The 25683-nt window shown below is 39.4% G+C and overlaps 1 protein-coding gene across 10 annotated transcripts; it reads right to left on the bottom strand.

Moving 5' to 3' along the window:
* Positions 1 to 825: 825 nt before the first annotated feature.
* LOC107221811 (E3 ubiquitin-protein ligase UBR5) lies at positions 826 to 25149 on the bottom strand. 10 transcript variants are annotated; one of them, XM_046739616.1, is made up of 37 exons: positions 24915 to 25149; positions 23785 to 23985; positions 22296 to 22629; positions 21970 to 22178; positions 21732 to 21895; positions 19446 to 19645; positions 19095 to 19363; positions 18634 to 18788; positions 18282 to 18554; positions 18072 to 18185; positions 17798 to 17979; positions 17565 to 17682; positions 17295 to 17449; positions 16832 to 17117; positions 16602 to 16718; positions 16344 to 16511; positions 15999 to 16131; positions 15679 to 15901; positions 15360 to 15598; positions 15126 to 15250; positions 14672 to 14940; positions 14183 to 14349; positions 13709 to 14040; positions 13213 to 13621; positions 11755 to 12124; positions 9982 to 10321; positions 9221 to 9453; positions 7730 to 8281; positions 6872 to 7072; positions 6406 to 6777; positions 6081 to 6266; positions 5858 to 5992; positions 5283 to 5492; positions 4755 to 5113; positions 3973 to 4179; positions 3523 to 3901; positions 826 to 2712 (listed from the first exon to the last, which is right to left on the bottom strand). In XM_046739616.1, exons 1-37 carry the CDS (start codon positions 24974 to 24976, stop codon positions 2500 to 2502), a joined length of 8661 nt encoding a protein of 2886 aa, XP_046595572.1. In that variant the 5' UTR covers positions 24977 to 25149; the 3' UTR covers positions 826 to 2499. The 10 variants fall into 10 exon arrangements, with proteins under 10 accessions (XP_046595572.1, XP_046595573.1, XP_046595576.1 ...); XM_046739617.1 differs by having other exon boundaries at positions 5870 to 5992; XM_046739620.1 differs by having other exon boundaries at positions 11755 to 12103.
* Positions 25150 to 25683: the final 534 nt, after the last annotated feature.

Below are 25683 nucleotides of genomic sequence, written 5' to 3'. Positions count from 1 at the left end.
GAAAATGAATAATAATAATTTACATCCTTTTTGAAAGAGAAAAAACGAAATAGGCAGCTAATGGGTAAACCGAAAGAAAAAAAACCGAAAGCATGATTTAAATTTGTCAAGAGTTTTCCCACCTTGTCGTACCACTCATCCCCGAGGGAACGAAGCAAAGCAAAATGGACTAGCGACACGCCGCGCTGTTAATCAATCAATCAGCGTTCTGTCATTTTCAATTATTGTTCCAATGATCAAGCGAGAGCGAAAGAGAGCTTGTCCTGAGACTGAGAGATCGATTATTAGACAGAAAAAATTGTGACAATGATGACAAGTTTTTCAATCCTTGTGTAAATAGTAAATATATGTATTATAAATAAATACATACAATATTATAATAATTATTATTATTGTGATTATCATTATCATCATTATTATCATGACTATCATTATTTTACAACGACATAGGAATGAATTTTGAAACAAATAAAACACATCGACACTGGCAACATTTTGAATGAGATGAAAAACTAAAGCGATAAGATATTCCTAATCTTTTGCCAGCAACTTATTATTGTTGTACTAATTATACATAAAACGGACATGCATACATGCGTACGATAATAATAACGACATAATATGCTATACCTACCGATTGAAGGTTCTAGGTTTTTTCTTCTCTTTCGACTAAAAAGAGACGAACGATTATTGTCGAATGTTCATGTATCGTTGGTCTTCTGATTAGTACGTTACATAAAAATTATTCTGTCCTTGACAAAGGGAGAAAAGAAAATTGCAATTCCTTTTCCTTTTCAACACGTAGATAAATTTTCCGAAAGGAGAAAAACTTTCTTAAAATTGAACATTTGACAAAATGTTTGCTGATTGCAAGGCTCGTTCACTTTTTTTTCCGTATTATTGTCTTGCAAAATCTGCGCTCTTTCTAACAAAGTATGATATACATTCAGGAGTGGTCTATTAATAAATGAATTAATTGTTTGGGCCTGATTAGTAAATTCGAGATAAAAGTAAGATCATAAAACAAAAACGAACTTTCTTTTGTGTTTATATATTTTTTTCTTTCTTTCTTCTATTGAAACACCTTAAAAGTATATGTATAATATACGTAGTATTTTGCAATTCCGCAAACACTGTTTTGTTTTGCTTTCTTTCCCTTTTTTCCGTTCTTCGCTGTATAAATTGTTATCATGATCGTTTATACTCGTCGTTATTTTACCTACCATCGTGATAATAATCATAGAATAATAATATACGTTTTTTTGTTTCTTATTTTCTTTTTCACTTTCATTACGATCAGTAATAAATACGATGCAAAAAAATTTCCTTTCTACAGTTAAAATCTACAATAGTACTTCCCGTCGTCATTATTATTATTATTATTATTATTGTTACTACTACCACTACTACTACTACGTTTATCATAATGAATATATTTTGTCTTCCTTTCTCTCATAATTTTATTTTTGTTATTATTTTCCTTTTTCAATTATCTTTTGAATTTCCAATTATACTTTGAAGTCCATTACTATCATTATTATCATCATCATCGTCATCGTGCGAGATTTCATTTCTCCTTTGCATATGATATAAAAAAAAAAAAAAAGCTCAGTCACGATCGATAAAATACTTACATCGAATCGACAATTGAGGAACTTGAACGTTAAAGAAACGGAGAGAAGGCAATGTGATATGCTTGAGAAAGTTTTATTTGTTTTATGTGGGTGGTTGGTTTTGGGGATAAGGAGCTTCGTCGCTATATTATGTTGTATGTATGTATAATAATAATAATAATAATAATAATAATAATAATACCACCATAAATAGTGATATAACTATGACACGTCAAGGTAAATAAAACCTTATTACATACCAAGAATGAAAGACGCACTATAGGCGAATGTCAATTACTTTTCGAATAATAATAATAATAGTAATGATAATAGTAATAATAATAATTGAAACAATAATTCATAATTACACCTTATAAATTTATAAATGTTATAAATTTGCCTAAGAGAAAGATGAGAAAGAGATAGAAAGAGAAATTGGAGGAAGAAAAAGTATAACAACATTGTTAATAAGTTGTTTCTGTTCTGTTTTGTTTTATTTTTACTTTAAACTTTTCTTATTTGCTTCTTTCTTTTATGTAGGTGTATTCGTTTACCATTAGTTCGTTTTGATTTTTTATTCCTTATTTAACAATATAATATTGTTAGTTAATTCATCGATAACCCAGCAGCGAAAATGTCACCCCTGTTTGTATTATCGCTCAAAAGTTTGTTTGTTGCTGGTTTAGTTGCTTCCAGTACGAGAGTGTGGGAGACTGAGAAAGAGATAAAGAGAGCCAGAGAGATACAGAGAAGGTGAAAGAAAATAAGTTTTCATCTTCGTTTTACCTCCACGAAAAGCGAGATTAACCGAGAAGAGGAAAAGAAAAATAAGAACAATTGGAAAAAAGAAAAAAAAAAAAAACGAAATTTAGCAACAGAAACAACTTCATACGAATCCGAAATTTTTAGTTTTTATGGCAAGTAAAAGTTTGTGACGAAGAACGTGACGCGAGCTGTACAGGGGAACGTATAAACGAGATATACACGTATTCGCAGTCGGTAAATGCGCGTCGTCCGCTGGCCGAATCGTCACGCTTGGCATCGGTTGGAATCCGTCTTCACTGGCCGGAAGTGCCGGAGATCCGGTCCAAAAGTAGACCTGGAAGGGATGAAGAAAATAAATTGTATTAGGGAAACGTCACCTCTGCGAGTTCTGCCTGTTTGCCAAAATCGCCACACTACTTCCACGTTTTTCCTCGTGTAAAAAATGATTTCCTATCAGTTAAAGAAGTTTGAAATAGAAGAAAACCCAGACTAAAAATCCTCTGGCAGTGTTGTTTGTTACAATGATGACGGACAAACGAATGAAAAAATATCTACAATATATGATATAAATGATTCTGAACAAAACGACACTAGTTAAGATACCGGCAATATGAAAAGTAGCAAAAAACTCTCGAGTTTTTGAACAATTTGTTTTTGGGCTCATTTTGTTCAACAATAGAGATTTTCAGAGATTGCCTGCAATTTTCTTCACAAATAGTTAGCTCTAGAGTGGATGAAAATAGGTTATTGTGTGCATAGCATAAAAAATGTTTATTAACAGTTAAATTTGTGCGTTAAAACTATATCAGAACAGCGAACCAGTCAACAAACAAAATGAGCCGAAAAACATTTGAAACGACTCAAAAACAACAGAGTTAAATCGTTTCGAATGTTCTGATTTTAAAACCTTTACGAAAATTGTTGATATCTTGACTTGTGTTGATGGATTCTGCTCAGAATCATTTCTCTCAGCTAGTAGGACTATTTGTTCATTTGTGTTCACCGTCATTGGCACAAATAACACAGTTGAAGACTTTGTTAACGTTGTTTCTTTTTTCTCAGAGAAGAAGAAACGTTTTGTAACTTATCATCAATGCGGTTTGGTTCGAACATGCTTAAATAACTAAGCTAATACTGGACTTACCAGATCTTGTCGTTCGACGTGCGACATTTTCTCGACGATGGACCAAAGCCAACGTTTGAACTTGACGAGCCTCTCGGTCGACTCTCCCGACTCGTCGTTGAATGATGTGTAGGATATGAGAACAGACACGTTTATGTCACCAACGCCATTGAGCAGAAGTCTGAGATCCTCGGACGTTAATCCGTCAAGAGCACCTTCTGGAAGAACGTCAAAAACGCCCTCGCGCATTGCCTCTAATGCCTTCTCCTGCACCTTGACCATCCGAACCTCGGCGTACTTGCGAACGTAGTCGTAAATGTTACTGGCCGACACTTCGATCTCCCTGCCATTCGGTATAAGTTCCAGAGAGCCGACTCCTTCCTCGGGACACAAGTCGATGCTGGAATAGAAAAACAAGTTCAGTAGATCAATTCTAGGTCGAACGAAATTAAAGGATAACGAGTCACTCACCTGAACGTCAAGTCGAGCTCAGAGAACAAACTGTTGCTGTCTTTTGTCTCTGCGTCGACAACCAGCTGTCGCAGGCTCTCATATATCACAGAGTCGAAAAACGCGAGATCGTGGAATCTTATCGGTCGCGCAAGAATGTACTTGATTACGTGACGATTGAGAAATATCGGGCACAATTCGTTTTGGAGAAGGCAAAGGCCTATTAATCTGCAATCAGTAAAAGCGGGAAAGTGTTTTTTTCATTATTTTCCGACGCGTGACAGAAAATCGAATCAATATGGTCTTCGCAGGAAAAAAAAAAAAAGAAATAAATCTCGGTGGCGTATAAAGCAAATATATAAAATAGGTAATAAGGTAGGTTATGTTTCTTTCTTTTTATGATTCAACAACGATTTAAGTAAGTATAGCAGCTCCTACAACTATGATAATATCTATGCATCAGAAAATCAGTGACGTTCGATTGCTTGTCACACATTTTCAGCCGAAAAGAACTAAAGATTGCCCAATTATTGGCGGTTCTCTGTTTTATGTTGGTGAAAAAAAATTGGTAATTGGATTGTTAATGATTGTTTCGTTCCTACGATTAAACAAAAATTGAAGGAAGTACAGTGGGTTTAAAACTACAACAATATTAATTTAACACAAAAGTAGTGACATTCAGAACGACAGGGAATAAATTTCGCACAATTATTTTCTGTTTTCTATTTTGGACTAATAAAAAAATTGGACAAATTTTTTTCTTCAATGCAAAGACCCAATTTTTTTTTTATTCTTAGCCTCACCTTCCGACATTCCTGAAGGCGTTCAGCCTTTCATAGCTAGCTCTTCCCTGTCTAGGTGTGTAGAATCCGCGTTTACCCGGTGAATAAAATAGCGGCGCATTGTCCTCGATATCATCGAGTATGCTGGCCTCTAATTTTTTTTTATTACCACCGCACCTCTCCGTCAGACTGAAGACGTCGAGGTCGAGGAGAGCCTCGCTGGCCAAATCCTGGTTGTGGCTGTGAATCAGCTCAAAAGCCTCCTCAACTTTCTGGCGAAGCGCATCCTCTGATGCTAGAAGCATCAGCAGCTGTGCAGGTGACAATTCCAGCAGCATTCCAGTTATTTTCTCAGCCAACGTCGGGCGCAGCGTGTGTACCTGAATTTCAAAGAAATGAAACGATTCAAGGATCAATTTAAAAGTGATACTTTTTTTCTGTAATATTAGTCACTTTTTTGATCCTTTTTCTGCACAATATCTTTCATTTGGAAAGCAAAACATCCTGTGAAATTTTGTAATACACAAATTCTAAACGTTTTTCGATTACTTTTTGATACAGCCTGTCACCCAACTGCTGTTGATGCATCGTCAAGTGATCGTTGCTTGGATGACTGACCGGCAACGGGTGAGCGTTAGAAGATGAACCGCTAGAGTTCGAACCACTGGGGCCCTCTGTCGACGCAGTCGGATGGAATGATCGAGCCTCAAAGGACAGTGCTCTCCTGGCTTCTCGGCACTTACCTGACGACCTTGGATTCTGAGGGAATGATAGTTTTAAACTTTTTCAATTATACAGAAACACCGAAAATAAGAACATAGAGCGTTGGTCTTTAGTCAGGGAACTAATTTGCACCCTTTTCAACTTGCCACACCTCAATTGATGATTTTAATCACAACCGACCAAGCTTCACTCGGATTAGAAGAAATTATAAATTTGCTATTCAATCAGTGGAATAATTTTCGAGTGATTCGAATAACGAAATCAGTAAAAAAAAAAACAAAAAAGTGACATCGCGAGAATGGATTAGCCGATTTTGATTATATTGGCCAGCCGGATTAATCACGAGTTTTCCTTTTCTTGAACAATTTCAAACTGAAGAGGTATAGAACAGGCAAAAGTACCAAATTCCTCACCTGGCGCCTCAAATCTCGATCTCTGTCTCTACTCTTCAGTTTCTGCAAAACGTTGTACTGTGTGTATTTTGATCCGACTTGTGCAGCCTCCAAATTTGGCAGTTTTTCGTTAGCCAGTAGAGCCTTGAACGTGAAAAACCGGGGATTAGAATACAAAAACAGTGGTCGGTTATTCGAATGAGTGTTTGGGGTGTGTTTTAATAGCGCATACTTCGGCTATAGCCGTGTAGAAGCTCCTAGCGACTCCAGATCCCTCGCCAGGCTCGTCTTTGAATGTGACTTTCACCCTGTTGACAGCCAATGGTGGCGTGTTCGAGGCTCGCCTATTGAACAAATTGTACTGCGTATTGAGCTCCTTCATGGTCTGGATCAGAAGCTGAGTGCGATCTCGTTCGACCTAGAAATACACGCAGAAATGAGGAAAAAATTACATGGAAAATTCAAAATTTGTCTTTCGTCCTCGGAAAATGAAGGAAAGAAGACAGTGATAATATAAAGGTTACGGTAATTGAATGGTGAAAATACAAAAATCATACTTTGGATAGTGTGATGTCTTTCTGTTGCGAATTACGAAGCTTTTCCATGTCTCTGCGGAACTTGGCCTCCTTGACAGGAAAGCCTCCAAGTTCGGAAACGACTGAACCGGCCTCCAAGCCGACGTCCTCCATGAAAACGCGACCGAACAGATCGAGCGACAGCCTCCATCTTCCCAGCAGAATGTTGTGCGATATGTTTGTGCCAATGGTCGTCAAGGCTCTGGAAGATTCGACAGGACTCGTCTCGACGGTCTCGTGGGCCGATATCTCCTGGTTAGATGCAGCAGGGTCGACCTCCTCGGAAACTGTCTGCGTCTCGGCTGTCGGCACAACCAAAACTTCCGGAGCGCCAACTTTATTTACATTGGGTTCCTGGCAGTGGAGAAGAAAGAAAAAAGGTGGTAAATTTTCTTCAAAACTAGTCGTTTCCATCAGTTTTCGATTGATTCCGAAATCCTAAACTCACCGACACCGTTCCCGCTCTCACTATCACGCTTCGTCCACTCTTGCACAACTCATCCTTCCCCTTACTGCTGTTGTTGCCGGGTACGACGTTCTCCATTCCCTGACCACTAGGAGAAACGATTATTGGTGCACGATCGATCTGCTCCGTCACTACAGACGACGGCTGACTTTCCGCGGACTGATTAAAGCCCTTCGGTTTTTCCTGAGAGAAAGAAAATGTGATTTGTAAGAGTTGTTAAGCAATGGTGTAATTTTTTCCTTCGCTTTTTAGTTGTTTGATAAATTACATTTGAAATCCTGCACCTGTACGAACTGGCAGACTTAAAAGCATTTCAGAAATTTCATGGAAACAGTTCTTTGTGATCACATAAAGTGTACAGAGTTGCTGCAAAATTTAATGTTTTAAATTCCCCAACTTTCAACTGTTTCCCTGAATTTTTGCTTGAACAAATCGCATTTTGCAATACTTATTTTGTATTCCTTGTATTCTCGAAAATTTTTGAATTTCATAGTTTTCATTGTACACTACATTACGTACAATACGAAAATTACGAACTGCTAGTCAAAATTATTTGTGACATTTGAAACAAAAAATGTTTAAATCGCATTGAACGGCGTGATTCTCGGAATTTCAAATTAAATAAGAATTGAGAATTTAACAAACATTTGCTCCAGCATAGCGAATGAGTAAAATGATAAACAGCTAGTTAAAATTAACATTAACAGTTAAAGAAAACGTATAAATAACACCGAACGACGTGATTCTCAAAATTTTCAAGAACAACTGCAAGTATTTCCAAAAATTTTGTGTGTAATCAAAAATTTCCAGGTGTTTGCAAGATTCGAATTTTAATCTCACCGTTAACTTGCTGGTTCCGGGTTGTTCACTGCCGGCAATTAAGTTCCACCTGTTCTCCGCATCACCAGCGCTGGCACTCTGGGCATTGGAGCTGCTAGAAGTCACATGGATTGGGACCTGAATAATTTGATTGTAAGATGAAGTGGCGGCTAATAGCGAGTTGTCTGCAAATCTGCCCGAGAGTCCAAGCCTAGTCGGAAGGCCCTCTAGGGGATTCTGGCTGGCAGAACTGCCAGAGTTGACCGGCTGTCTTGGAACACCAAAGAGATCCTCGCGCCTAGAGTGCGGCTGGAGGAGATGTGGTTGATCAGCGAGCGGTAGGGCCTCGCTCATTATTGTATCAAAGGGGTCAAGCGGCGGGCAGCCCAAGCAGAGAGTCGAATCCGATCGCTGAAGGAACGGATGCTTTCGACCTTTGGCTATCGAATTTGCGCCGTTCGATGTTACGCACATCGGAACCTGGAGTAGGTCTGGATAGTCAACGGAGTCCGTTTCCATCACTGTCGATGCTGTCGAATTTCCGTCCTCCGCCTCCTCGTTGTCGTTTTCATCCTGCAGTTGTTGAGAAAATGGAAAATGTGAGCGTCAAATACGTGATTGGAACCATTCACCAATATTTGGTTAACTTCCTAAGGTTTTTAAAAATTTTAACCAGCGGTAGTTTGGATGAGTTATATCGATGGAAGCTGAAATATGAAAATCCTCCAATTTTCAGGGCTTCAGGAATTGCAGTTTACTAAAAACACATTCATCAATTTTGTCACGTTTTTGAATTCGAACCATTGTCTTTGAGGTTTCGGCACTTCCTGTCCTCGGATGTAAAAAAAAGGTGATCTATTCACTGACGAATTGGATGACAAATAGAGATTGCAAGGTATCAATAATTTTGCGAATTTGCCAATAATTTCCCTCGATTTCAGGCGATTTCCAATAATTTCAGATGATTTCAAATGATTTCAATTTGGAAGATATTTAGCGATTGAATCTCGAGAAATTTTTACTATTAACTGTTTACTGATTTTGAGCGATTTTTCGTCGAATTTTAAGTGATTTTCAGCCATTTCATATAATTTTCAACCGATTTCTTAGGAATCGCTTCTTATGAAGTAGTTTGCGATTTCAAGAAGTGAATAAACAGCCTCTTGAGAAAGTATGATCTAAAGTGTTTTTATTCTTATGTAACAACGTCCGACCTCACTGAACATAAAATCAATTTTGAGAAAAATCTGTAGGAAATGTCGTGAAAATACGTGTTTCCGAAACTGTATTATAATATGTATTTTTATTGTATGTTTTTTACGTGACAAAGTAGACATTTCCAAACAATAGTCTGAAATTTCTGAACTTCAATTGCTTGTAAACTTTGCAGTCATCCGGTAATAAGGAAAAAAAAATAAATACATAAATAAAAAAAAATAAATAAGAAAGAAAACGAAAATTGATGCTCTTTTACATAGGGAACAAAAGGTTGCCTAACACAGAAGTACGTGCCTGTTCGGTCCAGGTGGCAAAGGCGATAGACTCCTTATGGCTATCGCCTCTGGTAGACGGAGACTCAGATCCTGACCTCATGTAATAGACGAGGGCGTCGAATACATAGGCAACGTGGCGTAGGGCAGAGACGTCAAGCACCGGAAGACTATCTCTGTGCTCGCCATTGTGAGCTCGCATCAGGGACAGACAATAGGAAAGGAATTCTCGTCTGGCCGAGTGCGCGTCGCCTCCTGAAAGGTGAAGCAAAATAAATTCTGTATATTCTGCTATAGTTTTTGTTACTGAACTCAACTTAAATTGATTAATATGTAAAACAAATAATGTGAAGTAAATTGTCATTATGAATGATGTTATTTCGATAAATTCGGTGTATTCTACACGAGAAACCCTTTAAACTTTCAAATTAGTTTGAAGATGAACAAAAAAAAAAAGGTACTACTTCTAATTTACTATTTTGGACCAGCCGTTTGTAATTTCATAATTTTGATACTAAATTTGTGGCATAAAATATAGTTTCACGAATGTGGGGATGTAGGGATATGGTTTATCCTCGTTTTCGGGAATATTTGTAACTACAAATCGGTGACATCGGTTAGCCATCATAAAAACCAAACCAGAACAGAACAAAAAATATCAAATAATAAAAGAAGATAAAAGAAAAAAAAAAGTTCCCAATTAAACGGAACTTCATAATAAACTTAAGTATCTATAATATTCATTTTCCTTACGAATAACGAACAAACAAACAAACTGTAAACCTTCTCGATCCCGATTGCTTCTCGGCGGTTCGCCGACTCCGGTGAATCCAACGTTTATTCTAGTCGAGGCATGACCCGCTGAATTATTGGAAGTGGTTGTAATGCCACTGCGTTGATTCCTCGACGTGTTGCTTTGCAGTGTGAGAGAAAGTGCGGCTGAGTTCAGTAGCCCTGTAAAATTTCCGCCTGCTAAGGAAGGCGCGACGTTTAGAGGATGTTCGGGGTGCGCAGGGTCAGCACTGCGCGTCAATGAGACACCAAATCGCAGCTGCGCCTCCGTGGCGTCCATCACCGTCATGAGCCAATCCCAAGTCGGTTTCAAATGGCCCTCAAGATAAAGCTAAGAACACAAAACCATGATATTACCAGTTTGTAATATTTTTTGACAAGCTCAATGTGTTTTAATAATTTTACTCGGTCTAAGAAATGAATACTCATATTATCTGATATTCATACGCCTAAGGTCAAAATTCTCAAGAAAAATGCTCATGGATAGGTTTCAATGAGAATTTTAAAATGAATGAGATGAATTTTAGCGGGTTCGTTTGTGAATAAAATCAACTTAAAACTCATTATACTGCAATAAAAGAAACTCTTTTCATAAAATTAGAATACATGCAGGATGTATTTTCCAAATTTCGGAACGTTAACACAAATTCCATACGACGCTCAAGCTAGCAGCTAGAATCAGCAGCCAAACTTTCTGATATTCATTCGAATAAGGTAATGAAGTTCAAATACCAAAACTTTGTGAGATACCTCAAACAGTTTATACAATTATTAGGAAGAAAGTGAACTGCATTTTTCTATTTTCAAAAGGTTTAACACGATTTACTGGTAACTCTGCTTGCTAGCTTTAGCTTCATAAGTTCCGTGAATCTTTTTCCAAATTTTCATAGACATTTTACGACGGTAATTACACTTGCTTAATTTTTTCGAGGATCTCATTATCAGCATTTTTAAGTAATTGGTGTAAACTTATGAAGCTTAAGTTAATAACGTTATCGTAATGTTTTTACATTACAGAAAAATCGTATTTTCGCAATTTCAGGAATGTCTGAAATACAGTAAACCATAACAAGGCAAAAAATCAGGGTGGCGACAATGTTGCTCAAATAAAATTCCCTGACTTTTCCTAAAAAAAAAAAAAAAAAATTCAGAATTCCCTGATGTCTTCTCACAAAACTTAGGTAATGTTGGGCAGCTTTTATGACCAAAAACTGCAGAAGTTCTGCACTTGCATATAAAGCTGGATCTAAAAAATACATAGTATTGCTTTGTTTCACACAAATAATTAAATTGAATTAAAAACAAGAAATTGAACAATACCATTTCCCAAAGTTAGCTTAACTGAATTTACAAAGCATGGCTGAAATTTAAAAACGATTTATAAAAGAAGTATATTTTTCGCTATGGTTCATCATAATTCCCTGACTTGTCCCAATGGGCGATATTCCACAACTATTCTCGATTACCCGATCTTCCGGCTCTGTCGCCACGCTAAAAATATTCATATTTTAAAATCTTCACTACTTCAAAGTCACTAAAAAGTAACAAAATAGTGACGCCCCTACAATGTTACTAACTTCAGTCTCACGTGCACAGTCATCAATGCTTCATCTTGATCTTCTGAACCGAAAAATGTCGATTCCATGGTTGAAAACACTTTTTATGTATGTTTGGATTAGATTTTTTTTTTGAACTAATCAAAACACAAGATCAAACGTATTTCACGTGTGATGAGTCACCTTGGTTTTTATGATAATAGTTTACCTGAAGGCCGATGGCGTCCTGATAGGAGATTTCCATGAGCCTGGGAAGGGCAGGCGCGTGTGTTTTGTAGTCCTGCAACATGGTGAGCAGGTCAGCAATCTGCCTGATAACGATTCCAAATGCTCGCGCTAGGCAGCTGGCGGTTGTTCCCATAGTTATAGGTTCCTGCGCCGCTGTCACTGCGGACGTTGCCGTCGATCGTCTGAGAGAGGAGGGGTCTATGAATACCAGGTTACTTCCGCCGGTCACCCTGAGACCCGCCGTTCGGGTGCTCGACTCTCGGTTGCGGATCGCCCACTGCATTGAGACTGGCGCCAAATTGTTTCTGTGCGCGTGACCAGACGACCCGCTGAAACGAACAATCGCATATCTTTTTGAACATCGACCTCTGATCTAATGCGTCGTGTATGGATTGATTCATAATTAAAATAATTTACAAATCTTTACGGTTCTCTGCTTATTTAGGGTTGTAAGAACGAGCACATGACTGAAAAAATGGGTCAATTTGGGATATTTATATCTCGACAACTGATTATTCTTTTCGACTGGAGTTTGTTTTATTCGAAACTTTGTAAATCTAAGTTCGTTTTCGCGTTTTTTCTCATCAGAATCGATTGACACGAAGTATTGTCATTGACAATAACGTCAACTGTTTAACTCGCTGAAATGTTTCGCGGTAATCACGATATCTTGAAAATGACTCAACCGATTTACTTCAAGTTTGGAGACAGTATTTTTAGGTAATTTATCCTCTATGTCATGATTCCACGTTCTTTTGGTTGTGGTGTTTTTTAATTTTGATGGTTGGATAAAGTTTTTGGAAATTTTAGATAACAAATCGAATTTTGATCTCAAACGGTCACAATTTCAATAATAAAAAATTTTTCGGACGGTGGCAGAGTGTAAACTATCTAAGAATACTGTCTCCTAATTTGAAGTACATTGATTATCGGTTATCGAGATATCTTGGGCACTGTAAAACATATAATTGTGGGAAATGTTTGAAGTTATTGTCAATAACAATGCTTCCTATCACTTAATTCCAATACAAAAATTCCCAAATTCAACTACTTTTTCAGACTTTTACTCATGTAAATCTACTTGACTGATAAAAAAACTATCAGAGATCGATCTGAGGAAGAAAGGTGAACTCTAAGAGTCTCAATATTGTTTGTGAGCTAAGTAGAATCCTGAGTATTTATATGAAAGAACACAAATTAGACGCTTTGAACAATTATTCGTGTCCACAGACTGCAAGTTGTCACTTTCACTACAAAAGTTGGCTAAACATATCATAATTTTTGATCACAAAGCCAAAATTCGATCTTAAGATTCTCAAACTGTGAAAGAAAAATGGTAAATCAGTCAATCTTGATCCTTTAAACTCGATGTTTGAACAAACAGAAGAATCGAGAAACGACACGTTACATCTCATCCCAAAAACGATTAGCAAATTACCTTCTGCGTTCAAGCTGTTCGTCACCGATCTGAAACTCTTCGTTGTCCTGTTCATCAGTCTCACCAGCCTCGCTCTCGTCATCTTCCTGTTGACTAGACTCCCCAGACTCGTCCTCGGGGAACAAAAGAATAGATCCCATACCGCCATCTGATCCAGCAGTGGCACCAGTCTGCACACTGCGCTGAGCGGAAGCCGCATCTTGGTTGCTGTGATTGTCGTCTGAGTCGGACTCGGTTTCCGCCTCAGCAAGGAGGTCTAACTCCGTGTCCGACTCTCCGTCACCTGCCTGCTCCTCACCCACTCCGCCGACGTTGTTGTCGACCTCGCCCAGCGGCTGGCTAACGTTTGCTCCAGAAACGCCAGATTCCTCGTGTTCGCTGATGTCGCCGTCAATGTCCATGGGTACTTCTGAGAGTGAAATTTTCGTTGAGAGTTTATCGAGTCCAAAATATTCATTCACGATCGTCCAACTGCTACAAAGTTATTTTTAGCTACCTTCTCCACCCTCAGTTTCGTCCATGGCAGAAACCTCTCTGGCTATTGCGATGTTGTTGTTGACTTGCTGCGCTTGAAGAGCGCTGTCAAGAACCTGGGCACTGACTCCGCTGCGTGGAATCAATGGCTCGATGGAAAAAAGCTCCTCTGATCCATTGATAACCTCAATTGCTGAGCTGGTCAGGGTGAAAGGTGCAGTTGGACGCGCAACTCCCAGTCTAACTGGCGCGATGAGGGAATCGGCGGTTTCACAGAGTTCCTCAACGGCCAATTTGATGAGTGCTTGAAAAACGCGTCGGCACTTCATCAGTGGTTGAGAAGCCTGACTCGCGCTGATAAAATAAAAGTTATTCAACATCGGCTGGTTTTTGAAAATGTCTACTAAAATTTGCCATCCAAATTTCCTAATAATTCCAGGTTTACAAATTTCTCTAAGTAGTAGATAATGGTGATTTTCAAGCAAATGCGACGAACCTTCTTCGCTTAGTAGTATTTGGCGCCATTTCTATGGTGAAAATAACGAATATCCTTGCAACGGATCTAACGAATCGTCTGGCAACGTTGTTTGCCTCTTCTTGACGACCTGGTACATTGTCTTTCTGCAATTCCCTGACCAACGTCGACAGAAGGGTGTCCAGCATCTGGGAATAAATAACGAACAGTCAACAATTGTCTACGAAGAATGCTTCTCTGACATCCAAGAAGACGTTCCGGCAGCAGTTACATCGCTTTGCATAAAATTGACATTACGCTGTAACTGGAACATCAACTCACCAAAGTGATGAGATAGGACTCTCATTAAATCATTAAATTTTCTCGAAATTAACTCAGACTTGCGTCTTGCTACTTTGGCAATTACTGTCCTGGTGACAACCTTTGGATGCTATAATTTACATACAAATTGGTTTTTCACTAGTCAAAGGATCTCCGTGAGATGAGATGAACTACGCAACAATTTCTCACCTCTGCGCTGCACTTCACCAGAAGAGAATGGGTGAACTTGTCGAGGAGAGCGGTACCACTCTGTCTGCAAGCCTGTCCCTGATCGCCAAAGAGCTGATCGTTCGTGGGACTTTCAGTAACGCCGGACATGATCATGCACTGAATGGCCGGCCAATCGTTGAGCAGCCGCTCCAAGGCTCGGCGGCTGAATCTCGGGGGCTCCAAATCGTGATCTGGCATGTCTGCATCAGCACCCAAACCTGAGAGGAACACTGTGTGGAACGTATACTCTTCTGATTTTTGTTAAATTAAAAGGCACTTTGCTGTCTTCAGTTTCAACTCATCATGCAAAAAAAATATTACGATAATAATACACGATGAAGAGTTTCTGAACTCCTCGAAAAACATCAAAATAATGAATATTCGTAATAATTATTTCTCACTAAAATTATCAATCATCATTGTCACAATTTACCATCTGACGATGGTGTCTTGCGACTAGCCGAAGTCGATCTTTGCCTCGGCGCCGATCTGTACTGGCGCTGTTCAACCGACTGCCTCCCCACTGTTTGTACAAGGAATAACAGTATACTTTCACCTCTGAAATCAACAAACGGTTATGTTTTTACAAATGAAAGGAAAAAAACGTATTCGACGAATAAATCACGCGAGCCGAAAACTATCTTATTTCTCGCTACGATTTCCATACCGTGAGTTTATCTTGGTGGCTAGGTCAGTGTTCATCACCAGGCGACAAAGAAGGTCGTATCGTGCACCCTGGTGTCCAGCAATAAGGGCGCGACACTTGCATTTCTCCCAGCAGTCGCAGTAAGCCGTTGGTGATGTTTTTTTTAATTTGCAGTCGTGGCCTCTGTGGCAAACTCGTGCGCACTCCGTACAGCAGCAGAGAGAACCGGTCAAGCCACACGTTCGGCACTCGAATATGTCCTGAAAAATGAACAAAAACTTTTCGCTGTTGATTCTGTTCTGCAAGATTTGGTTCAGCTTTCGACGTGTTGAACTCTCACCTGATTAATGTGCTCGGCTCCAGTCCAAGTGAAGCTGCAAGTGTCGTTGCAGCAGGTAACGAACAGCGGTGATAAATCGGGGCTTGCGTCTGGCTGCAGGATCATCGCTGAACAGTCTTTGCCATCGCGACCGACGCGCTGTATCGTATCGAGCAGAATTAGGGCTGCATGATAGGCGCGCACAGACACAGCGAGCATTAGCGGCGTCTGACCTTGTGCGTCTCTATAAATCGCGAGGTAGAAATTTAGTTATTGAAGCTTCGAAGCTTGTTTGCTTATTTGTTTAGGCCTCGAAGAGAAAAGATTAAAGAGATGCGAACCTGGCGACGAGTAGTTCCTTTAAGTGCGGTGCGAGGACCGGACTTTCGCAGAGGTACTTGAGTATCAGTAGAGCGTTATTGCGCCGTTCGACTGAATCGATGACATAAGTATTGTTCGTTGTCGAACTGGCACCTGGGCAGGGAAAAAAATATAAACGAAACTGTACAAGGGAGGAAAAAAAAACAGTAAAATAAGCCTGATTTTACTTATACTGGACATTTTTCATCGAATTTTTGTGGTGATTGAGTCGGTATAAAATCTACGCCAAATGAATGATTGAGTAACTGGCGAAGGATGGCAAAAAAAGAAAAAAAAAACATTGTTGACATGTTAAAACAGAATACCGGATTTGTTCATCATGGAGATACTGGCTGCGCCGATACTGAGTAGGCTGTCTTCCTCCCCGGAGGTGTTGTCAAAGGCTTCGGGTGGCCAGCTGAGAGTTGGAATGGGTTCTTCGATGGGCGCGGTGTTGCCGTCGACCGTGTTCACGACTAGTTCGCGTTCAATGCCTTTGATCGAAAAGATGCAAACATCAATTTAGAAGGTAAAGTTACAATGAAACATTTCTGAGCAGTACTTTCAGAGCGTTCAATTCTCACCTTGCTCATTCTCCTTGTTCGACGTCGGTGAGCACATATTCACGCAGGCGTGGAAAATGTTTCGATTGCCGTCGCATCGTTCTGTTAAGATTGTCTGAATCTGTGACGAGATTGTCTCTGAAAGCAAAGAGTTGAAAACTTGGTGGTTACTAAATTCTTTGTACAAAAAAAGTATTTGAAAGCAGCGAATTGTTTTTATATTCAAATACAGTCGCAGCAACGTTACTTACTTTGGTCTAGTTCGAGGTTCGCAAAAATTTGCTTAACACCGTCAAAATCGCATCTCAGTATCCTCGGTAGAAGTAGAAGATTGTCAAAGACCAGGGCTATTACCGCTACCTGGTTTTTTAAATTCGAGGAATTTGTGCAGCTGGGTATTGGAATGGTTGACGCACCTATACAATGCACCGGAACGAGGTCTAACCAGTTTGGGTCTCTTATCGCCTCAGCGCAGTCCTTTGCTATCGGATAAATCGTGTTGTTTCCGTCCCGCAGGATCATCGAACATTCGGTGTTCTGAATGAAACGGGAGTTATCAGGCTGTTTTTCTTTCATTTTCGTAGTGTCAGTTAGAAACAAGTTGACGAAAATGGTTGAACATGATAAGAAAACGTTCACATTCGGTTGAAACAGATAAAAATATGTCGACGATGATGAAGAAAACATAATAAATGTACGTAAAATCGTTTTTACCTCGCCAGCGCTGGTGAGACTGATACTTTGTGGCTGTAGTCCGAGAAATGAGGAAATATCGGACGGTATGTAACAGTCTTGAACGTATCGTCCTGTGCTAAGATTGTAGACAACGTAAGTGAGCTTGGTTCCGTTCTTCAGTATCGCGTGTATGCCTGAATAACAGATGAGGATAGAAGTGAGAATTTACAAACCAGTTGCTGTGTTATAAAAGCAGAATAAAGCATCGTTTTTGTTCGTCGAACAATCATTAGTGATAGCGTTACTTACCTTGACCGTCGGTGGAAATAGTCAATAAATTCTCGTTCGACGATTCAACAAGATTCACTCGCCTTGGCGTTCTTTGGAAACAGTCGGGTGCACGGGAACTTAATGGTGATTTTATGACCTAAAGGCAGAAAGAATGAAAAAATGGTGTTCAAGAACAACGCGACTTCATCTCTATTTATAAACGCAATATTTCTATATCGTTGATCTATCATCACGAATTGTGGAAAATGTACCTGTAGTTCGTCTTTTCGGAGGAGTCGGCAGTCAGCGAGTAGTTTGATGAGTTCTTCGGCGGTCAGATCCTTGAAATCTGAAGTGCTGAAGTCCTTCTCTTTCGTCTCCTTTTCCTTCTCCTTAGAATCCTTTGAGAAGAATTTTACCGCTACGTAGCATCCGTCGACTTTTATAACTTTACCTGCATTACAGAGAAAAGAGAGCAAACGATAACATTAAGCGAAACGAAACCTTCGACGATGGTTTATAAAAAAAAAGGGTTTAAAAACGCACCAATCGGTACAGTTTTAACATCTTCGACGAAAACGACATCTTTCAGCTGCCAGTCCTCTTCGTCTTTTTTCTCCGGCTCTCCCTCTCCTCGGGGCGCCATTCTTTTTTGTCGTTCTGAAAATACCAGGTAATTTTTGTCATCTTTCAGAGTTACAAATAGTGAAGAAATAAAAAACGTATAGAGAAATAGATGATTATAAAAGAATTAACTGTGACTGGTTGTGATGCTGCCTGTGTCGCTGCACGTGCTCGAGGCAGGCGAAGGTGGCGGCGGCATGTCAAGACGATCGGCTGTTTCCTTGTGATTGGTTTTGCTGGGTCCGCTGGCGGCGCCTGCGGTTGGAATAACTTCCCGTTTCTCAGTCGGATTGGCAGGTATCAAAACGCCGGCCGGAAGGATCTTGAATCTACAAGTCGCGTCCAAGTTCCAAGCTGCCGATAAGAGTTGTCCAACTTTTGGCACTCCGTTCGCGATCGTGAATCCTGTTGGAATAAATTAGGTGGTTTTTCACAGATCTCTATTAAATTCGTTTTGGACTGTGAAAAAGAAATGAAGACTTACCTATTGCTCCTGGTTGATAAATTGGGCTGTTTTTCATGCACACGTGTGTACCGTAACTTATGTCTGTCGACAAAACCGTCGAAGGTCTGTGCTTCCTAGATTTCGCCTTGTATTTCTCCCACAGCTTTTTTCGCTGGGCGAATGGCAGGACACCCCTAAATAAAAAAAACGCACAGAGATTGAGAATCGAAAAATCAGGATTCGTTCAGTGCATTAAACCACAATTGCCCTGCCTTTTGGCACAAGGCTGAAGTTAGTAACAATTCTGTAATGATTCATAATTCGGAAATAATGTTGTTTCGTAACTTAGGATTGTCCGAAATGCCGTGAATCATAAGGAGGTAAAACGTATTCATATTTTGAAAACTTAACCAGATCAAAGTCAATATAACACGGCTTTTCGTTTGATTTATCGTGTAAACTTTTCTGTGAGTAAGTAAAACATAGAAAACTGAACTCACCACCAGTAAAGACCGCCGCTTTCGAGTCTGGCAACTGTGTAGAGAGCGCACGTGTGCAGGGAGACAATTCTGTCGAGCGTGAATTCGGTGAATGCCTGAGCGGGATGTTCGAGTCGCGAGGCGACGTGTCCTAAAAGGTCGTCCAACCACGTGGCGACCTTACCGCTCTCTGTGCTGACGGAACACCGAATAGCTGTGGCAGAAATGTTGACGATCTTCTCTCCAAACAAACCAAGCGGAATGCTCTTTGGGTGATGAACGTTTGGGTTCTGAAAATAAATATTTAAAGTTAGAAGTCTAACAATGATGCGAATAGTTCTAAAACACTTTTGGAAACTAATCGCTACTCACTTCTGGATGTTTATAAGGCTCAGGGTCTGCCCATCGCCACTGATAGAGCTGCCCGGTAAACGAAACTGCAATTAGCTCACTGTAGAGAGCGGCAATTTGGACAAAGCGAGGTGCCGGTTCACCGCAACGCTCGTGCCACCATTCAAGCTCCTCGGACATCCATAACGGACACTGCGAGGCGAGTTCCTTTTTCTTGTTATCTGGAAGAGACGAACAAGGTTAAATAAAGCGATACAAAACTATCGGCAAGCTGCAAGTAGATGTAAAAATTAAATCATTGGTCAATGTTTTGTTACAAATCTAATCTCTTCTCTTCTTCTCTACATATACAAAACTCAACATCTATTTGTCTAAAAAAATTTCATTGTATTCAACTTTCAAGATTCGATGGATGCCTAAGAATACGATCTATAAAAAACCATGAGACTATTTCAGGATTGTGAGGATGAGCCTCCATTTCCATGTGACAGTATTTAAGTTATGCATCTTGGAGTGATATTTACTGCTGGCAAACACAGGCCGTAAGAATTTATACAAAGAACTTGAGTCCATATCCAGCAAAGGTAAAAAAAAAAACCTCTCAGTACAGCAGGTAGAGTATGCAACCAATCTACAGATTTTCTACCAGAACAACCACAGTATGAAAGGTTGCCTTGATGAATTCAGAACAGGGCTTAACTCTGTCGACGACCATGATATTCTGATAATTAGCGAAACCTGGCTCACAAAAGAAATAAAGAACTCCGAATTAAGTTTACGCAGCTATAATATAATCAGTTTATAATAAGTTTATTGTAGTTGGTGACTTTAATATACCAGGTTTCAACTCGATAACCAGTGATAATTATTTCTTTGCTCATGGATACCATTCGGATCACAAAGTTCGAAAAGCAGCTGATCACTTATCTGAATGGTGCAAATTATTTAAAATTAAGCAAATCAATAGCTTCAAAAACCTTATTGACAATATATTAGATTTAGTTTTTACTAACGTAAGCAATACTGATGTCGATTTTAACCATGATCCGATAATTTATTCTGATAATTTGCATTCTGCAGTTACTGTGTTTTACCACTGGATTCTGCAAGATAGATTGGAATTTTCCGAGTATGTTTATGATTTTAAGAGGACAGATTTAGATGCAATTTCCAAAGATCTTAGCACCATTATTTGGCTTAACTTTAATGATAATAATTTACACTTTAATGAAGCTGTAGATTGCATAAATATCTACTTTACTAAAACTATTGAAAAACATGTACCAAAGATAACGATGAAACCCAGTAACTTTCCCAACTGCTTTTCTAATAAATTTGAGATAGCTATTACGAATAAAAAAAAATACCACAGATTCTATAAACTTTACAACTCTGGTACCTAGTATGATCATTTTAAGAAAGAAAGATCTGTATGTCAAACTCTAAAACAAGAGGATGATTAAAATCACGTACAGAAAACTAAGAAATCGTAATACCAAGCCCTCAAGAACTTCTTTAAATATGTCAACACATTAGACAACAGCAACACGATTCCTAACTTACTAATGGTAACTCGGTGGATGCCATGTATTCTGTCTTATCCAAAGTTTTTGATTAATATAAAATTACTGCTTTGAAAACTTCGTTTGCTATGGCATACATGGTTCTCTGCTCTGTTGAGTCGAGTCATTTCTTACTGGTTGATTGCAAAAGGTGAAAATAACAAATTATTAATCTCGATCGATTGAAGTCTCGTTTGGTGTAGGTCAAGCTACCTACTTAGGCCCATTGTTGTTTCATGTATTTATTAACGATGTATTCCTCTGTATAAGATATAGCTCTCTTCTACTTTTTACAAACGATATGAGATTATTTACTGAAATCCGTAACTTAATAGACTCTGAACTCTCACAAGATGATATAACCACGTTCCTTGATTGGTGTTGCTCAAATGGTTTACAATGCAATAGTAAAAAATGCTTCACTCTAACTTTTGGTAAACCCTGACTACCCATATTCAACTACTCTTTAAACAACCACACCCTTACTCAGGTCAACCACACAAGGGACCTTAGGGTAATCTTCGATACTAAACTTTTGTTTAAATTCCACTTTGAAAAAATGCAAATTAAAGCTCATAGAACCATAGGCTTCAATTGTAATAGGTTGTAATTGGGCTTGTCCCGTTGATACGAAATAAATAAATAAACATTTCTAGTAACTCATTACATACTACAAGATATCAAAATTGCAGAAGTCAAAAAAATTCCTGATTATCGGTTGCTTTTCTTCGAAAATCAATGTTACCTGGATCCTTTTCCCACGAATCTTTGAGGGCTGTTTCCAGCCACCGGCGAGGGCCGTAATACTGGCGATCTCTCCACCGACTGAAACTATCTCGATCCCTGTCCCGATCTGCTGATCGTTCGCCGTCCCTGTCGCTGCCAAGTCTGCGTGAAGAGCTACCACGACTGTAAAATAACACACGAGATTAGTTGGTGGATTTGCTATAAGGGGGAGAAACATTTCCATTGCCTATACTCGCCTCCGGATTCCCGTGTAGCCGAACATGTCCTCTGAGAACATGGAGTCTGCATCTATAATGACGGAATGCTCGTTGCTGAAACCGCCGTCGAGCAGGGAGATCAGATCCTCAGGAACATAGCTGTCTGCTGCATCTTCGGCGTCATCGCCCTCCTCGTCATCCCGAGATAGAAGATTGTTGACGGCGAGATTGACGTCAAGATTTGTACGCTGGAACGAAAAACGAGGAATGTTTAATAATATTTTCTTACGACTTTTGTCTCGACAACTCACGAAAAAACTGTTTGGAAATTACAGAAAAAAAAACAGCCGCGTGGTTTTGGATACCTCGTCACCCACCTGTAGCTCCCTGATAATTAGGTTTCTGCTTTTTCCCTGCAAGACCACTTGCGCCTGGGAGATCAAATCCTCCGGAACAAAGGGTGCCGGCACCGAGACGATCGGTCTTGAACTGCTGCCGCTTGCACCGCCCATTATAACACCTGGCGGTCCACTGCGTCCGGCCCCTCCTCCTCCACCACTGCCACCTCCGCCTCTTATTGCCGAACTGTTGCGCATTATTCTTGCCCTAGAGCGAGGCAATCCTGCTCTTCCGCCGCTACCTCCACCTCCACTTCCGCTTGGTGCTGAGCCTGAGTTTCCTACATGGCTTTTGTTTGTGCTTCAAAAGAAATTTCAATTATTTTTAACTTCGGTTCGAATTGCAGAACCAGATTTTGGGGGGCTGATTTGGAAATCTCGAGCAAAAATATTAGAATGCAACTCAGCTTTCTTCGTAGAATATCATTGAAAAATATTTTAAAAAATCGATTTAAATCAAATAAATTCATAGAAGTAAAATTAAAATAATTGTCTGGCATTTCTTCTATATCAGTAGCCTCAACAATTCATGTAATGAATAATCAATATTTACTTTCTTCACAATCAATAGTTGGCTTTTGAATTCAAAAAATAAATTATAATTTATATTTTGCGACATTTTTGCTACGTATGATACAGTTTTTAGTGAAACATAAAAGTTTTCACTTGGCTCATACTATTTGTAAAATTGCATTTTACACATGGTAAACAGGGCTTAGAATCGCATTTTACACATATTTTGTCAAAAGTTTTTTCTTTTCCATGTATACTAGGGTGGTCCTTATTTAGGGTGTTTTCGAAAATTCCTGCGGACAAGGCGGAAAAAGTTTGCAAAAAAATCAAAAAAAATGTACGCAAAACTTGACACCTGTAGGTCAACTCTAAGAACTGCCTCCAAGGCAGTGAAATTTCCCATTTAAATAACATGGGAATTCGAGCTTACTACATTCTTTTTTTTTCCCCGCCTTAATAGTGCTTCTAAAAATCTGAAATTCGGTTTCCGTCTTTCCTGTAGTCATAGGTATTTAAAAAAAAATTCGAAATCCCACAACCTCAAAGTTGTGTTTCGTGGGATTTCGAAATTTTGATCACTGAGAATCGGCCAATTATTTTTTAAATACCTATGACTACAGGGAAGACGTGAACCAAATTTCAGATTTTTCGAAGCACTATTAAGACGGGGGAAAAAAAAAGAATGTAGTAAGCTCGAATTCCCATGTTATTTAAATGGGAAATTTCACTGCCTCGGAGGCAGTTCTTAGAGTTGACCTATAGGTTTCAAATTTTGCGTACATTTTTTTTGATTTTTTTGCAAACTTTTTCCGCCTTGTCCGCAGGAATTTTCGAAAACACCCTAAATAAGGACCACCCTAATGTATACGTACACCTTGCGAAGAAAACTGAGCTTGCAGTTAATACTTTATGCAGAGGGAGAAAAGAGTATAAGTATACTCACTTTCTGTTGGGTTCATTTTTGCTCAAATCTAGCCTGTCTGACAAAACAGTGAATGCTACACGGCAAATTCTATTGTCTTCCATCAACAAGGCAATGTGAGTTGGACCGACAACTATGCGCTTAACCGATCCCTTCAGTCCGCTAAGTGCTGGTGGTGTCATAAATCCATATCTGTTTATCTTCTCAGCGACTTCTTTTAACCTAGCAACAGAAACATTATTCTTTATCAATGGTGACATTTAAAAAGCTCGAGAATTTCGTAAGTGGTTAAACATTCTGTACTGGCTTCAGAAATTTGGCAAAATCATTTGCACGATTTCATAAGCTTCGATATCTTGCTATTAAATATTTTACTCAACAAGCTCCGAAATTTAATTTCCATAAGCGCATTTCATCAATTGTATGATATTCTGGAATTTGTATTCGTTGAAATAGTTAACAATACTTTAAAAAAGAAACTGAAAATCATACCAAACATTTTCAAAATGCTTGGAATTCGTGTGACAAAATCTGCGATTGCCAAAAAAATGAAGTGGAAACAGTTTAAAATTTGCATACTTCTTGGTGAAAATGAATTAGCAAAGTTAGATCTACGACAACTTTCACATACCAATGGGTAATCTTATTTTCTGATCAATTTAAGAGTAAAAAGATTTGATTAAGACATCGATCGAGAAACAGGCTATCATATATAACTATTGGAATGTTTAATCGTCCTGCGATTTCGAGTCCAAGCCTCTACTCCTTACTCCCGATAACAATGAGATAACAATCGGTTACGATGCTATGAAGAAAAAGTTAAAAACTTTGCATCAAAACACTGAGTGGATTATGAATCTCTGTTTGGTTGATCAGCTGCGAAAACGAACGGAGCTGTCTGACAGTTTTGCCGATACCCCTGAAAATAGTGAAAAAAGCAGAGAGGTCGAGTCGAGTCTCGAGGACGTTAAACATCATATTCTGAGCGTTTTGGAACATGGTGGCCGCATGCAGCGGGCTATCAAGGATCGGAAGGACGCGGATGGAAAGCTAGACAAGCAGCAGAAAACTGGGGATAATCGAGGCATCGAGTGCTCGTCAAAGGGCAGCTGCGTCGGAAAAACTAAGAGACGTAGGAATACATAACTTACCTGTCGTTCAGCTGGTCGTCCGTTCCCGGTAAAGGGTGGACGACAAAGTGGATCGAGGACATTTCTTCGCCCTGTTAACGATGCGCAGATACGCAGCCACGTGTCTGGATTTGGGGTTTAAAACGATAGACGATTCAACGGCTATTATTTCTTCTCGTCCGTTGTTTCTTTTTCAACACTAAATCTTCACTACATCAGCAGCGGAATAATATCCAGCCATGTTTCGTGAGAAACAACCAGCCGTGGGTTCTCGAACCTGCTGGAATTTCGTCAAACACTCTGGCCGCCTTCCCAAACGCATCGATATTTCACTTGTTAGTTGCTAGTTAGGGCTACCGACACAGTTTGGCCAATTTTAAATGCAATATGGCGGGCGAGTTTTGAATTCAGCTTTTCAGTGATTCAGTTTTTCAGTGATTCAGTCTCAATAAATTTACGATAAATTCCTGAGTTAAAAGTTCCATAGACTAATAGAAATAAACTTTTCGCTCTGTGGACAGACCCAGTAATCATGATGTCATCTGGTGGTTATTTCTGACGCTATCTCGGGCGTGTTCGGAAATCGACTTGACTTACTGTTAGTACTGAAAATTCACAGTATACGTCACTTGGCCTATACCATTTTCAATACTGACAGTACTTTCAGTCGGCCCCCTGACACTGACCACTGCTCGTACACCAAAAAATTGTACGCGTCTTGTCCCCGTTTTTTAGTTCCTCTACATAGCGCTAGTAGACTTCTGACACGCTCGCTGACCGCGCGCAAGCT

This window comes from Neodiprion lecontei, chromosome 5 (assembly GCF_021901455.1).
Source record: "Neodiprion lecontei isolate iyNeoLeco1 chromosome 5, iyNeoLeco1.1, whole genome shotgun sequence".
NCBI classification, from domain to species: domain Eukaryota; kingdom Metazoa; phylum Arthropoda; class Insecta; order Hymenoptera; family Diprionidae; genus Neodiprion; species Neodiprion lecontei.
The sequence above is the reverse complement of the archived record's forward strand: the minus strand, read 5'-3'. Positions and strand labels throughout refer to the sequence as shown.

Bases quoted from the DNA above. Each gene is read 5' to 3' on its own strand.
- LOC107221811 (XM_046739616.1), bottom strand. From the start codon at position 24,976: ATGTCCTCGATCCACTTTGTCGTCCACCCTTTACCGGGAACGGACGAC. The intron at 18,555-18,633 runs GTAAGTCTTCAT...TTATTCCAACAG, and splicing joins TTATCAACCAGGAGCAATAG to GATTCACGATCGCGAACGGA. The intron at 15,251-15,359 runs GTATGGAAATCG...TGTTGATTTCAG, and splicing joins GCCACCAAGATAAACTCACG to AGGTGAAAGTATACTGTTAT.